At 44.3% G+C, this 16,665-nt stretch overlaps 1 protein-coding gene across 5 annotated transcripts in view; it reads left to right on the plus strand.

Moving 5' to 3' along the window:
* The window catches only part of LOC119970385 (protein prune homolog 2-like), a 631,375-nt gene that overhangs the window by 177,271 nt on the left and 437,439 nt on the right, over positions 1-16,665 (plus strand). For all 5 annotated transcript variants that reach the window (XM_038804923.1, XM_038804921.1, XM_038804920.1 and 2 more), the window contains one exon: positions 13,036-13,130. In XM_038804923.1, the coding sequence (XP_038660851.1) occupies positions 13,036-13,130 (95 nt within the window). The remainder of the gene's footprint in view (positions 1-13,035; positions 13,131-16,665) is intronic.

Below are 16,665 nucleotides of genomic sequence, written 5' to 3' on the forward strand. Positions count from 1 at the left end.
TGCTAAAAAGCTTGTTGTATTAAAACTGCACAGGAAATTTGTGCATCCGTCTCCTCGGAGGCTGAAATATTTATTAAAGGATGCAGGAATAAGGGATGAAGACTATACTAAGCTAATAGAACAGGTTAGTGATCGCTGTGAAGCTTGTAGGAAATACAAAAGGACACCAGCACGACCGATAATAACCCTACCTTTGGCCAGTGATTTTAACAACATTGTGGCCATGGACCTTATGATCTGGGATAAAGCCAATAGTATATTTATTTTGCATTTTGTAGATTTAGCAACCAGATTTAGTCAATCAACGATTGTACAAAGTAAAGAAAAGAGAATAATTCTGGATCAAATCGTGGAAAAATGGATAGGGACAGGAATGGGCTCACCGGCAAAATTCCTTACGGACAATGGGGGATAATTTGCTGATGATGAGTTTAGGGATACGTGTGAAAACGTGAATATCACAGTTCTGACTACAGCTACAGAAAGCCCATTTAGTAATGGTGTGTGTGAACGAAACCATGCGATAATAGATTACATGCTCTGGAAAATTTTGGCAGATAGATCAAACTGCAAGCTAAATTCAACTTTAGCATGGGCGGTACATACAAAGATGGTTGGGGGCCATAGTCCCTATCAATTAGTGTTTGGTAGAAATCCTAAAATTCCGTCCATTTTGGATGACCAGCCTCCAGCTTGGGAAGGGACTACAATTAGCTCTGCCTTTGCTGAACATTTAAATGCATTACATAGCAGTAGAAAAGCTTTTTTAGAAGCAGAAGTCTCTGAAAGAATTCGCAGAGATTTGAGGCATAATGCACGGCCATCAAATACCGTTTTTCAGCAAGGAGACGATACAAGAGACAATTTTAATGAATGAAAAGGCCCAGGAAAGATCACAGCATAGATGACAAAACAATTATTTTCCAACATGGTAATCAAACTGTGAGGGTATAGTCATCAATTATAATGGGTACAGATTACAAATTTTCACATTTAGACAGAGCATGCAGACATGACGAGGAGCCAGGGTAATCTGGTACACAAGTGTTATGAGGACTAGTTAACTGATATAGACAGGGTTTCTGTAGAGGAACACAACACTTCTGATGAATTAGATCAGGCCATTTTTCCAAAAGGACAACTGCCAAATGTTGGTACAAAAGTGCCATTCTTGCCTGAAGGGTCTAGTCAATGGCAGGGTGCAACTGTTATTATTAGAGCAGGGAAGGCCACGGGAAAGTATAAACATTGGTTGAATGTACAGCATTCAGGGGAGGGAGTAAAGACAATGGATTGGGAACACGAAGTTCAAAAATGGAGGGCACAGAAACGCAGTGCCAGTTCAGATCGTACATCGAATAGCCAAACAGCAAGAACTACATAGTTGGAGTGAATTTGGGGTATACATGGAATACCGGATAGGGGGCAAAGAGCTCTATCCCACAGATGGATTTGCACGGAAAAGGTTCTTCTGGATGGAACTTATATGGCAAAGGCCAGGCTTGTGGCAAGGAGATTTGAAGAAAACTTAGAAGATCAGCATTTAAGGGTAGATTCACCTATGGCAGGAAAGGTTATTTTAAAGATCTTCTTGGCTCTATTAGCCACAAAGCCATGGGAATGCAAATCTAATGCAAAGATATAAAAGCTGCCTTCTTGCAGGGGCATCAGCTCCAAGAAGACATTTTTCTCCGTCCTCTTAAGGCAGCTAACACAGAAGTGGTACTCTGGAAGTTGAACAAATGTGTATATGGATTAAATTATGCGTCTCGAGTCTGGTATTTTTTGGTAAGGTCAGTTTTGTTAAAGTTAGGCTGTGGCCAGTTGAAAGCCGATCTGGCAATGTTTTACTGGTACTGTAAATTAAATCTTTCTGGCATCTTTATGATGCATGTCAATGATTCTTTGTGGGGTGGGACTAGTGTTATCAAAGCTATTGTAATCTCTGGTTTGAGGAAAGAAGTCAGGGTTGGAAGTCAGGCTTCCCGTGCATTTAAATATATTGGACTGGAAATCGGACAGACTATGTTAGGGACAACTTTCCGTCAGCAATCTTATTTGGAAAGCATCAGCTCAACAGCAAATAGCCGTGGCCGGGTTTCACAAAAAGATGCAATGGTTTCAAAGATGGAAAAAGAGCAACTGTGAGGTTTAATTGGGCAACTGAATTGGTTCGGTAGACAGACTAGACCGGACATGAGTTTTGATGTCTTAGAGTTGAGTACAAAAATAAATGATCCCAAAGTGGAAGACATAATAAGAGCAAATAAAGCGTCGGTCAAGCTAAAAATGCAGGAGTGTGTTTTGAAGTTCCCAGTTTCAGGTGACCTTGGGCACATGAAACTCATAGTTTATAGTAATGCGTCCTATGCAAATTTATATGACAGTGTTTCAAGCGCAGGAGGTTTTATAATTTTCCTTTTGGGGAACAATGGTAAATGTTGCCCTCTTGTGTTGGAAACAAAATAAGGAGAGTGGTCAAAAGCACTTTGGCTGCTGAGACGATAAGCCTTGTAGAGGCGGTGGATATGAACTTTTATATATCTCAGATATCGGCAGAAATTTTGGGATTAGGGGATTTGGGTAATATATCTATTGAGTGTCACATTGACAATAAATCCCTGAGGGAAAATGTGCACTCTACAAAAAGTGTCAATGAAAAAAGGTTAAGGATAGAACATAGAACATAGAACAGTACAGCACAGAACAGGCCCTTCGGCCCTCGATGTTGTGCCGAGCAATGATCACCCTACTCAAACCCATGTATCCACCCTATACCCGTAACACAACAACCCCCTCTTAACCTTACTTTTTAGGACACTACGGGCAATTTAGCTTGGCCAATCCACCTAACCCGCATATCTTTGGACTGTGGGAGGAAACCGGAGCACCCGGAGGAAACCCACGCACACACGGGGAGGACGTGCAGACTCCGCACAGACAGTGACCCAGCCGGGAATTGAACCTGGGACCCTGGAGCTGTGAAGCACTTATGCTAACCACCATGCTACCGTGCTGCCCCAATGCGATAGATATCGCAAGTTTGAAGCAGATGTTGGACAGAGGGGAAATAGCAAAAATTAAATGGGTCGACAGTAGCTATCAATTGTCAGATTGTTTTACAAAAAGAGGGGCTAGCTCACAGAAACTTTTGGATCATGTTTCTGTGACTGTATGTTTTCTTCTAAAAATGAAAAAAACAAAGGGGGGAAATTGCGTGTGTGTTTTTGAGTTTCTTGTAATTTTGTTTTCACCTAATTATTTTTTTCTCCAAGGAAGTGGAAACTGTTGAGTAATGGGTTAAGAGACATTCCAATTAGTTGTTTCATTTATGTTAAGTATCCAATAATTGACACTGATATGTAAAGGGGCTTCGGGTGGCCTTTGTGTGAGGTGATGTGATGTTAGAGGTTTGTGCAGAATCTGCTGAAGTAAATTAAAGGTGTTTGTGGAAAAGGAGCAGAATCTTTGACTCTTTATACAACAGCAGGTAAACGTTTAACACCCCAATCTCAGAATAATGTTGCTGCCATCTACTTCCCCCCCCCCACCCAATCACTGGCAAGGGACACCTCCCTTAGCTACACCCCCCCCCCCCACCACCACCACCACCACCACCTACGGTTTTGTCTCTTGAAAGTGCTAACCTGGCACCTTGCACTCAGTGGGGAGGAGCGAATACCCTCCTCACACTTGCTTCCAGTGTTGCTCGTTTTACTGGTGTGTGATTAACACGCCTCCGTTTAAAGGCCGTGTGCTTAACACTACTATAGCTCTGTATGTGTAATTATGCTCGGAGTCGCCAGGTGCCGTATTGAGACACCATCACAAGTATATCAAGGTCAGGTTCAAAGTAATAAATCCGTACACCGATTAGTAAGTCCAAACGATTGGTGTTTATTATAACAAATATAATAAATACACATGCATACGCTAAAGAGACTAACTTACTTCTAATACTAAACAACTAAATACTTATCTAGACAGGAACAGGCAAGGTCAGGGAACAAGGCCTTCGTCCCGTTCTTGGTCTGCAACTTTCTGATTCGTAAAGTTGTCAAGATCTAGCAAGGTCTGGATCACGTAGCAATCGTTGTATTGGCACTTACAGTTCGATGGCTGAGGCTCAACGGCTGGTGATGAAACTGGAGTCAGGATGCGATGTAACAGGACTGGGCAAGCAGCAGACTTGGGCCGGAGCAAGCAGTCCTGGGCCGGAGCAAAACAGACCGAACCATGTGCGGGGTCTGCTCTTATAGGTCCTAGAAGTCCGTGCCCCCTTGGGGCGGTTCTTTCACCTGCCATGTATCGATTGGGTCTCTCCCAATCGATATCTTCCAAACTCCCCAATCTGAGGGTCGTTCCTCGATGGGTGGGGCGGTCCCTACGGCTCTTTGTGTTGGTTGCTGTGGCGCCATTCTGTCTGGGCGTCTACGGAAAAGTATCCATTGATACTTAAATGTTTCTATTGTGCGGGGTCTGGATCTGGATCACCTCATTACTATGCAGATCTGTTTCCCATTTGCACCTTTGGCTGAAACTCTGCATCTGGCCAGAAACTGGTTTCTGTACGTGCAGAATGCAAATTAGTCTTCTGCAAGCTGCTTGTCCTCACTAAGACTGTTTTTCCCTGCAGCCTTAGCAGTTCTCCATTTTGTAGCCCAGTGTCCATCTTAGATGGCTACATTCCCTCCTTGTGATCCTCACAAGAAATTGTGAAGGATCACCTATGCATGTTTCTTCGAGTGCCTTTGGGTGCCCTCTTTGGGTTCCCTGACCTTAGCAAGTTCCTGGGCGTCTACGCTTTCTTTAACTATGGCAAGAAAAATTTTATCTCACATTTCTACTTGGCGCTATGTCAAAGGGGACATGCATTACCAATAACCGGGAACCTCTACCTATCGTAACTATTATCCTTATCTCATTTTAAACATTTTATTACAGTCTAAAAACCTTATCCATTCACACCACATTACATATCACTTTCTGACTCGGCAGTCGAGTTCAGAACAATATAATACATTAGTGTCTTCTTTATTAACATATTGCTTTATTCATCAAGGGGTTGGGGGGATTGGTGAAACCCAAAAATAGGGGATTGAACTCCGTAAATGGTTGAGGGGCAGGAACGGGAGGCTTTCCTTTTCCATTTCCTCAACCTGAAGGTCTGTACAATGACGCAGAGAATTGCAATCACCAACAGTGATTCAATCACGTACGACATTGAGTACCATGTCATGAATTTTGTGCACCAGGTCTGAACTTCGCTGATCAGAGCTGAGCACGGGGAAGTTGGTGTGAGGGAAACATTAACGGTGGGGGTTGTGGGGGAAACGTGACTTGCTTCCACATATACAAATACAACAACGTTTAAAACTAATAGGTAGGCTTCCATCATGGTCTTCTCTTTGTTCTCTTTGTCCTCTTCTTTCTGTATGGCCGATCCTTGCCGTGAACCCTCTTTCGTCTTTCGAAAGCTATGGGATCAAGCACAGTATCTGTCAATACACAGTTTAATATCCGTACTTGTTAGTGTATCTGTCCTCTCATTCCAATTGACCCTTAAATGACTGGCCAAGTCACACCCTGTGACTCCCCTCATTTTTTTTTCAAAAGCGAATTTAGGAGCAGAAATACACCTAACAACTTTCCTCCTGCGAGCCGTCTCGCAGGCTTTGCCAATTTACCATCTGAATGTTCCTGGATGTAAATAGCATGTGGGATGGCGGCCTAAGGGCTACCTAACGAAAAAAAACAAAGTTTTGAAACAAAAAGGTCGGATGGGTTGCGTATGGGCCGCTACGGGTAAGATTTGGATGGGATCCCCGGGTAAGGCGTGCTGTGCTGTACCCGAGCTTGGCTGACCAAAGTGGGTTCTCAGACAGGGCGGGTCCTCAGTGCCGTTTCTCCACTGCCTGAGTAACCTGGAATGAACGGGCAAGAATGTGTTAACCGTGGGGTTGCAGCCTCTATTCACCGAATAGAGGGGCACCTGAAAAACAAGGGAGGAGCCAAGATGCTCCTTGTGAAAAGTTGAGCTGTGCTCCAGACATTTTAGCCATCATGTGAGGTGGTCACAATCTTTTCAGCTGAAAAGATCTGCAATCAAACCCTTAACATATCAACAGGCAAACAAACACAAACTTACAAACAAAACATACGTGCAGGTTCCATCAGAAAGGATATCGCTTCCCTCAAGCGGTTCCTATTTTACATCATCTGGACACCTCACTTTTCCTCTGCCTCTGTGAACAGGGTCACAAAGGGGTTGCCGTATCGGGAGTCAGACACCGCGTCGTCCTGCTCTCCCGGATCCCACACCCTTGTGTGGATCAGGCATGCAATTTTAGAGTTATGTGACCGGGGGTCACTTTCATCATTACGGACAAGTCTGTATGAATTTTCCCTGTGCCAAAGTGTGGGGTCTAAACTTGAAGCGGCATTGTTGGGGTAGTCGGGGTCGGGTGGTGGGTCTGGATATTTAATATAGGTGACTTCCATGGGGTCACTGGAGTCGGGGTCGTAGTCGCTACAGTGGGGGCTGTAGGGTTGAGTGCTGTGGCTGTCCTCAAAGTCAGTGTCAGTATCGCTGTCTCTGCTGTGGCAGCTTGTGGGCGTTTCGGGGCGTGGTCTGTTGTGGTCAGTGGGCGGAGTCGTGGGCGAGTCCGATGATGAACTGGTCTGTGAGGGGGATGGTGGAAACGTGTCTCTAGTGGGCGGGGCAAGATGTTCTGCTGTGTCTAGTAAGACATGGTGTGCGTGGTTTGACTGTGTTCCATATGCCTTCAGTTGGTTAATATGGAACCACGCAGTCTTTCCATTGGGGTATTTTATCCTGTAAACTGAGGGGCTAATTTTGTCCGAAATTGAGTACGGGCCGGAATATTTTGGTGCCAAAAAACTGCTGGGGTTATACACAGATAGCATTACCTGTTGCCCAACCTGAAATTCTGTGGGGTGTACGTTCTTATTAAAGCAAGCTGTGCTTTGTTTGCGTCATTTTCCCAGTTGAACTGCGGCTCCGATCTTTGCAGACCTCACAGTCTCAACTAGGTCTTTAACTGCCTTTTCATGTGTGAGGGCCGTCACTTCGGGGCTAGTCATGTCCAGTCCTAAAAGGAATTCTGTACCTTTCATAGGGCGTCCGGTCATGAGTGTGTGTGGGGTGAAACCTGTGGATGTTGAAACCGTGTTGCGGATAAACATTAGTGCAAATGGGAGTACTGAATCCCATGTTGAATTGTTTTCCTGAACCATTTTTCTAAGGGTCGATTTTAGGGTCCGATTCATGCGCTCTACAATCCCGCTGGACTGTGGGTGATACGCAATGTGAAAATTTTGTTTAATGCCGAATATGGTCAGGACGTTCTTCATGACACGTCCTGTGAAGTGAGATCCCTGGTCCGAATCTATACTTCTGGGTAAACTCCATCTCGTGAAGATGTGGTGGGTCAGGATCTTTGCAGCTGTCTTAGCTGTATTCGTGCGTGAGGGGAATGCCTCTACCCATTTGGTAAAGGTATCAATTACAACCAGCACGTATTTATAGCCATTCCTACAAGGGGGCAATGGTCCTATAAAGTTGATCTGGAGGTTTGTCCAGGGGCCATTAACTGGTCGAGTATGCCGAAGCTGTGCCTTTTTGGAATATCTCTCCGGGTTATTCTGGGCGCAAATAAGGCAATTCTCGATGTAATGGGTAACATCGGTCCTTAAATTAGGCCACCAACAGAGTTGTCTGAGGTGCCTCGTGGTCGGGTCGATCCCTTGGTGTCCATGACCGTCATGGAACAAGGCAATCATTTGATTTCTATCCTGTTGCGGGACCACATAAAGCTGGTCCTTGATGATCACACCCTCATGTGTGGTCAGTGCGTGTCTGAACTTATCGTACTGTGGCACAAAAGTCCCTTTAAAAATCTCCCTGAGATCTTCATCCTGCTTCTGTGCCTCGGCTAAATCTTTAATGTCCGTCTGTGAGACTTGAACTGCACTCACAGGGGCGCTAGCTGGTGCGCTAGCTGGGGGTGTCCAGAAGTGTCCTCGCCTGGAACCTGCTTTTGCCAGTGCGTCGGCTTTTACATTTCCAGGGGGGGATGACCTACGGTGACTTCTAACTTTGATAATTCCAAAGGTCCTATCCTGCGCTTTGTCTAGGATGTGGCGGAGTAAAGGGGCTGATGGAAGGGGTTTCCCGTCTGCGGAGACAAAACCTCGTGTCCTCCACATGAGTAGAAAGTCCGTTAAACTGTTGCAAACATATAGACTGTCCGAATATATGTCTGCCGGGCTGGGGAAAGAATCGGGGTGGTCCACTATGTAAGCTATGGCCGCGAGCTCTGCTGCCTGCGCGCCTAAGTGACCTGGTAATTTTAATGCAATCTCCTCTAAAGCGCAACCCTGCGCGTCCTCGACATAGATGCCGCATCCAGTGATACGCTCACCATCTAAAACTGTGGATGAACCGTCCACGTATATTTTCAGTGGGCCACACGTGTCTGTGTGTTGGGGGCTTTGTCTTGGGTTCCCTATCTTCCTGGGGGGTGTCTTCGCTATGAAGGGTCCTGTGTTGTGTAGGGGTGCTACAATTTCGCATTCATGGGGCTGTCCTGGATATTGGAGGTTGTCGGCTAAAAATGTGTGTGTCCGGGTCCGTTTAACCGTAATGTACCGTCCTTGTAAAAGTAATGTCCACCTAGCTGCCCTAATCTGGCTAACTGAACCGTCCTTCAGTCGACCGTCTAGGAGTAACTGTGTGGGGGTGTGCTCGGTCAAAATGGTGATGGGGTTGAGTCCGGTAATGTAGGAAAAGTATTGAACTGCCCAGAAAACTGCTAGGAGGTGCCTCTCGCAGGCTGAGAATCCTTGTTCTACTGGGTCTAAAAGTCTTGAGGCATAAGCCACGGGTCGTAGCTGCTCGTGCCGTTCCTGAAGTAACACGGCCGAGAGGGTCAGATCTGTGCTCGCTACCTCTATTGCATAGGGGGAGAGTTGGTCTGGGACTTGTAGCGCGGGTGCTGCGCTAAGGGCTTTATTTAACTCTTCCACAGCCTCTGTATGCTGCGGAAGCCATTCCCATGGGGCTCCTTTCTTAAGGAGGTCTGAGAGTGGGGTTGCCTTTGTCACGAATCCATCGATATGGTTCCGACAATAACCAACCAGTCCTAAAAACGACCGGAGGGCTGAAACATTCTGGGGAAGGGGCAATTTGACAATCGAATCAATCCTTTTGAATTCGATCTCGCGTTTGCCGTGCGTGATGACTGTACCCAAATACATCACTTTATTTTCCAATATCTGGGCCTTTCTGGGGTTAACTTTACATCCAATCGAGGTTAAAAGTTCCAGGAGCTTGGCCAGAAGCGTAATGTGCTCTGCCTTTGTGTCTGTCTGCAGTAATAGGTCGTCCACATACTGTACCAGACATTCGGGTCGGGAAAATTTTTCTAAACCATTCGCCAGCTGTCGGTGGAAAATGGAGGGGGAATTGTGGAATCCTTGTGGGAGGCATGTCCACGTATACTGCTGTGCTTTGAATGTGAAGGCAAATTTGTACTGGCACGCCTTTACCAATGGGATTGACCAGAAGCCATTGCTAATGTCCAATACCGTGAAATATTTGGAATGGAGTCCCTGTTTGAGCATGGTCTCGGGACTTGTAGCTACCGTGGGGGCTACTGCGGGGGTTACTTTATTGAGCTCCCGATAATCGATGGTCAGACACCATGATCCGTTGGGCTTTCTCACAGGCCAAATAGGAGCATTATTGGTCAAGGCTACTGTTCTAAGTACCCCTTGCTCCAATAAGCTATCTATTACTTTCCCTGTTTCTCCCTCTGCTTCTAGGGGAAATCTGTACTGTTTCTGTGGTCGGGGGTCAGGTCTGGTAACTTGAACTTGTCCAGTCATTCTGCCGCAGTCGTGCCGGTGACTGGCAAATGCTGTCCTGTGTTTGTTTAAAACTGCTCTCACTTGTTTGTCCATGTTTAGTGTAGTCAGGTCGAAAGAATATTCGCCTACTGCGCTAATCCGATTTGCATACTCTCCTACTGTGAGAGTAGCGGGTGCTCTGTCTGACCTTGCCATTCGCCAGACACACTGGTTTACTGGGTCGAACGACAGGCTATGGGCATTCATAAAGTATATACCGAATATGTGTTCTGCTGAACGGGGAAGATTTACTAAAACGACGGGGTGTTTGGTAGAGATGTTTCCTAGCTGGATTGCTACGGGGGCTGTAATGTGTCCCTGCTGCGAGTGACCTGTAAAACCGCTAAGTGTGATGGTGGAGGTGGTCGGCCACGTGTCTGCCTGTGCCGTGGTGGTGGAATTAATTGTGGTGCGGGACCCTCCTGTGTCCCAAAGTAACTCTATGGGCTTCCCTCTAACCTTTGCTGTGACTACCGGTCTTCCGGATTGATCCCAAAGAGTGTCACAGACCCAAGTGGGGGAGCCCGAACACCGTCAGTCCGTTCCGTCCACATTGATCTGTCCTGACTGTATCCCTATACTATGGATCGGCTTTGCTCTATTTCTGTTCAGAGTGCCTGTCTGCTGGCCTCTCTGTGATCTTTGGGGTGCATTGCATTCCTTTGCAAAATGTCCTAATTGGCCACAGTTGTAGCATTCGAGCGACTTCTGTGGAGGGCTGTTCTTCCCTTCATTTACCCATGCGGGGCTTTGGTGCGCTCTCACTGCCTGAATGTCCGCTGCAGCCTGAGCTTCATCTGGGGTCTTTATTTTAATTTTGCCCTGAACCGATTGTTCCCAATGCGCGGGACAATCTTTTCAGAACCCATTTCTCGTTATGGGCCTCTTCTGAGGGGTCGTAACTATTGCAAGCACTCTGTCCTGCATCTGTGGCATGGGAAATTATGGAGCGCGTCCATTTAACCATGTTTTCACGGTTCAAATGGGCTCTATTTAAATCGCCGAAAACTGCGTTGAAATGGATCCACAGCCTTCCTGCAAATGCTGTGGGATGCTCTGTTCTCTTTTGTCTGCATTTATTTAGTCCTTCAACTGGGTCTCCTCGGTTATACCCTATGGCATCTAAAATGGAGGTGTGCATTTCCTCTAGTGTGCCTCCTCCAACGTTCTGTGGGTTGGGGAGGGCTGCTACTACAGACGGGTCTAAGCCCAGAACCGTGAGCTTAACCTGCTCTCTCTCGTCCAGGCCGTACATGGTTGCCTGTTGTTTCACTTTCGCGAAAAATTGGTGGGGGTCTGCGGTGGTGAGAAACGGAGTGATTTTCTCACACGCGTCCCTGAGTTGGGTTACAGTTAAGGGGGTGGTGTAGGTGATATCGGGTGCACCTTCTGTGGTCGCTTTCCTTTGGGTGGTGACTGGATTCATAGGTGCGGTAGCTATTTGATCTGTGGGGGGTTGGGCTTTCCTTTTCTGCTGCGCTGCTGGCGCACATGTTCCTTGAACATAGCGCTGCGCTGTCTCACTCAGTTCCTGCCAGTCTGGGGCATTCTCCTCATCTAGCTGTGTTCCAAAAGTACTTTGGAACCCATTCTGCACTGAATGCAGCAATTGCAGCTCCGCAATCTGCTTCCTACACTTGGCATGATCCACTGTGCTTTGTCTTTGTTCTGTGGTGGCAGCGAGAATTTCATGCACCTCCCACCCCCTCCCCATGTCTCAGACCATCCTGGGGGTAGAATTCTGTCCATGATTTTAATTTGAAAGCCTTGTTGAGAGCAAGAAGGATGGTTAGCATACTGTACATGTCTGGGTCATTCTCCAGTAAAATTGCTTTCTTGTGGTCAAGACTTGCCTTATTCTGAGTCAGAATCTTTTTAATTTTATCTTTGTGTTTTAATGTACTATTAGCTCTGAAAAGCTTGTCTTCCTTTCAGTTTATAGCATGAACTGTTCTCAAGGTCTTGTATGTTGCAAGCTTTTTGATGTACCCTGTGGACACAGCTATATTATGTGATTTCAAATGTAACCATGACACTGTAAACTGTTACTTTCCATAACAGCGATACAGAGTTCAAGTCAGCTGAGAGAGAACAAACTTTCCCAAAGGGAGCCCATTTGGTCGTTGTATATGATGGACACTAGGGCTCTGCAGCTGCCCATTTAACTGTAGTCATGCAATGTCAGGAATTGTGAGACCCAGTTCAACCTGGTCAAAATTCCTGCCATCCAATCAGCTCAGTCACATGGAACCAGCTTATCTTGTTCATCACAGTCCCTACTGCTGTTTGCTGTCAATACTTTTGTACTTTGATTCCACCTCGTCACCAAAAATCTGTTATACATTGACAGGCACTATTGCAAAGACCGACACCAAAATGGCTTGGTGATTTGTTTAATGACAACATTGCACACTTTATCTCATATGTGTACATTACACCAAACAATGTGAAATAATTAATTTACAATCATTTGAATAAGTTTCATCACATTGTATTAAGTTTGATTCATATTTATTAGAAAATCATAAAGCACAGAAGGAGGCCATTCAACCAATTGTGGCCGTACTAGCTCTTTGAAAGAGTTATCCAATCAGTTAAACTCCCATGCTCTTTTCTCATAGCCCTGAGAATATCCTTTTTTGAAGAATATATCCAATTTCCTTTGAGACCAGGCTTTCCAGATTATCATGCACGACTGTCAAAAAACATCTCCTCATTGCCCCTCTGGTTCCACTTCATTACATAACTGCTCTGTTAAAGTTACAATGTTACTACATTGCTTTGAGAGATGTAAGAGGAGAAGTAGTTTGTCGTGGCACAAAGGCTTTACACCTGGCTGAATTAAGAATCACAGCTGATTGATATCAAAACACAATGTTTCTGTTATGCGATTGGCGTAATTTACTACTACGATTGAATTCAAGCGACATGGAAAATCTCAGTCACTTTGTTTATCAAGTGATAGCTAGAATTTGAGTTAAAGTTTTGAAAGAATTTTAAATGTTTGCTGTGGGGAAGCTAGATAACCTAAAGCAATAACAAATGATTACTGCTGTGCCATGCAGGGAAAGTATTAAAATGTTGTTGTTTCCGCTTCTGTTGTAGGTTTTAATACTGAACAGATTTTGCTGAGGGATCTTAAGGAGCTGTCAGAAGGAGATACAAAACTAGCAATTAGTACTATGTGTATGACCCTGGAGGTGAGTGAATTGATGGCAACACTAGCTATAATTCGACAATAGCAGTGCATGGGGTGGTCCATTCCATCACATTAATATTTACTTTTGATACTGCATACACTAACAACACAGTTTGAGTGATGTTACCACCACTTTATGGATGTAAATGCTTAATTGTAGACTGATTTGCATAATGCATATTAATAACTTTTTTAATGAAGAGTGATTTATCATTATGTTTTTAAAACATCACAAATGAAATATTACATTCCTTCTTCCGAGAGGTATGTGTCATCCTGTGATGGCTCAATTGGGATTCCTCAATATAGAATTGAACAGGATGTTTTTCAGTTCTTTGGATGTATGCACTACTTATCTATCAGAAACCGGATGCATGCACAAAATTGGATATCAGCAATGAGAACTATGTTTTTATTTCTAATTTTATTAAGTCTAGGGTGAGATTTTAAAAAGTTTTTGATGCAGTTCATCGAATATCAATGGTTGATTATGCATGCTCCAGAGAGAAAACAATATTTTTGATTAATGTGACTACTATTTTGTCTTTTTAATAATTTAGTTCATTTATTGCAAAAAAGTGTTCTATTTGTTAAGTTACATAATTTATCTGAGGTCTGCTCATCGCCTTTTATTTGTTGCACCTCCTTTTACAAATGTGCGTGGCTGGCCCTAATATTGCAATTTATTTTGAAAAAATGTAGGTAAAATATTTGCTTTTGAAATTGTGATTTGAAATGGAATCATGATTTAAAGTTATTAAAATGGGTGTCTTTTGAAAATATAATTTGATAAATGGCAACAAAAATATCAGCCAAAGATCACTGCTCGAGCACTTAATAGGTTTTAAGTGTCTTAAGGTTCATTAATGCAGTTTTGGATAGCTCATTAGCAACTGAGAAAAGTACACTTCAATAACAAGGTTTAGAGCTCATTCGTAACTGTTGCAAGAATGTTGCATTAATGGCTTTGGTGGGAGGACAGTACACAAATCAATTGAGAAGGAAAGCATAGAAAATGTTGAGGACAAAATAATTGCAGATCTATCCAATGCACTTTTCTGCTCTCCTAGGAGTTGTTACTGTGAAGTAATGTTTTCTTGTACCCTTCCTTAATCTCCTTTTTCATCTTGTACTCATGTCCCCTTGATCTATTGACTTGTACAAAACCAAATAAACCTGACTTTATCTCCAAGATTAATTCACTTGAAAACTTCAACCATGTGCCTTCGCAATATTTCGAACAACTAGTATCCCATGCAGATCTGAGTCGATTCTCCTTTGTTTTATTTTGTAAACTCCAGACCATTTCTTCTATGCACCTTTCCCAGTTCTTTTGTCTAACATTGGTTCCAGATTGCAGGTGAATCTGAGTAGTGCTTTATGCAAAGAGTATGGTGGATTGCTTTGATCTATGTTCTTTCTATACAATAGAACATTAGATTGCTTTTGACAGAGTCAATCATTGAGAGATTTATCTATGTCTACTTGATTTCTTTTTGATTCTTCTTGTTAGTATTTCTCTATTAATCCTATAATATCTCTGTATATTTCTTATACCTGTGTCATTACTTTTGACTTATCTGCATTTAACTATGTCTGCAAATTGTCAGCTGATGTATCTCAAACATTTTCAGTCCTTTCGTAGCTCGTACCCCAACCAGCCACCATATTAACCAGGTATTTTGGAGCGCAATCGAATGGCCTCGTCAGTGAGGTCCAGATTTACATATTTAAGTAAACAGTTAGGCTAACTTAAATATGTCGGCGCCCGATGCTCCCGAAGCCCGGGAACGAACGCCTGTGCCTAGGAGCCCTCGCATGGTGCCGTTTAGCACTGGTCCCCACAAACATGAACCAGGCATAACCATACCTGGAGAGGGAGAGGTGATCTCCGAGACCATCAGAGCCCCTCAGGTGGAAATAGTAATTTCTACCGCCTTGGATTTACACTTCCAGTTATCAACCTTATGATGACCATGGGGAGCCATTAATGCAGTTGTACTTTGGATCTCCAACGTGGAAAAAGTTGAGCAGCAGCAGCAACACCAACCTCAGTAAGAACAGGAGCAGCCTTCTCAAATTCCTGCCATTCCACAGGACAGAATGAGCAGAGAGCTCACAGGAGGATATATAGGCAGAGTATAACTCCTGGACATGACTGAACACTTGTGCATCAGGAGGCTCAGAGTTTCCTGTCAGGTAGCTTCTGGCATTTGCAGCCTCCTGGAAGAAGGCCCTCTGCCAAGTGGACCAGGTGGGCAGACATTGTTAGTGGTAATCAAAGTTCCCTCAACCCGTCACTCCTTTGCCTGTGGCTCCTTAATTTGTAGAATTCTGCAGTGGCTCCAAATTACTTATCATGGACGAGAGATTCCTTACTTTCCAGGATTAGCACTTACATGCGCTCAATTGACGAGGCCAGTCAAAATGGGTGGGAACGTGGATTTGTTGTTCTTGCTGGATCCTCATAGGTCTATGGACTCATAGATTGCACACATATAGCAATCAAGGTTGCCCCTGATCACCTTGATGCCATCATCAACCAAAAGGAATTCCACTAAGTTGGTATGCAATCAACAAAACATCATGTATATGTTTGCAAGATTTCTAGAATCTGCTGTGATACATTCACATTATGCCAGTCAACCTTCCCTGATATATTCACACCTTGGCACAGAGTAAGCAAATGACTGCTTGGTGACAGGGTTACCCTTTGAAGATGTGGCTGGTGCTGCCTGTAAGGAGCCACAACACTGACACCGAGGAAAGTGTATGTGAGAAACGACCTGACCATGAGGTAAGAAACAATCAAGATACTAAAGATACCCTAGCAGTGCCTTAACTGATCTATAGATTTCCTTCATTATGCACCAGCCAGGGTTTCCATATTGCTAGTGGTCTGCTGCACCTTACACAACATTGCATAGCAGCAAGAAAGAAACTCCGGGAGGAAGAAGGTGATGAGTGTTCTGTCTCTTTGGTGGAAGAGAAGCATGAGTTTTATATGGTAAGAGCACCATTAGTCACATATGTATTTGCCCGGATTGCCTGGGACAGCCTGATTCAGACAGTAAATTTGACGCGGCGCAGTTACCTAGCACAGAAATTCTAAACTCATTGTGGCCATTCAGTTCTCAGCATAAAACTGTCCTAACTTTCTCACACGCACCATTTTTGACAATACAGAAGGCCACCTGGCAGGTGGTAGGCAAAACCAGGCAAGACAGAACAAGAGAAATTTGAAATCAGTTTAACGTGCATAAACATGCAATAGAAATGTGACCAGTATAATTTTGTAAAAAATAAGCGAATGCTCTTGTAAAACTGTAAATCCTTTACTGCCCAAAGGTCAATTAACAGTGTTAAAGGCAAGCTGTGAAAGGCTGAGTGCTGCCGGGGAGGGTGGGAAGAGGGCGGACGCTGAGAATAGGGAATGTGTGAGGCTGACACTTCCAACGTGCTCCTTTAGGGGGACAGCTGCTGCGGAGCTGTCTGAGGGAGGTGCAGACCGGTAAAAACTAAATATTACCAGAAAA

The sequence above is a fragment of the Scyliorhinus canicula genome, chromosome 8 (assembly GCF_902713615.1).
Source record: "Scyliorhinus canicula chromosome 8, sScyCan1.1, whole genome shotgun sequence".
Classification (NCBI taxonomy): domain Eukaryota; kingdom Metazoa; phylum Chordata; class Chondrichthyes; order Carcharhiniformes; family Scyliorhinidae; genus Scyliorhinus; species Scyliorhinus canicula.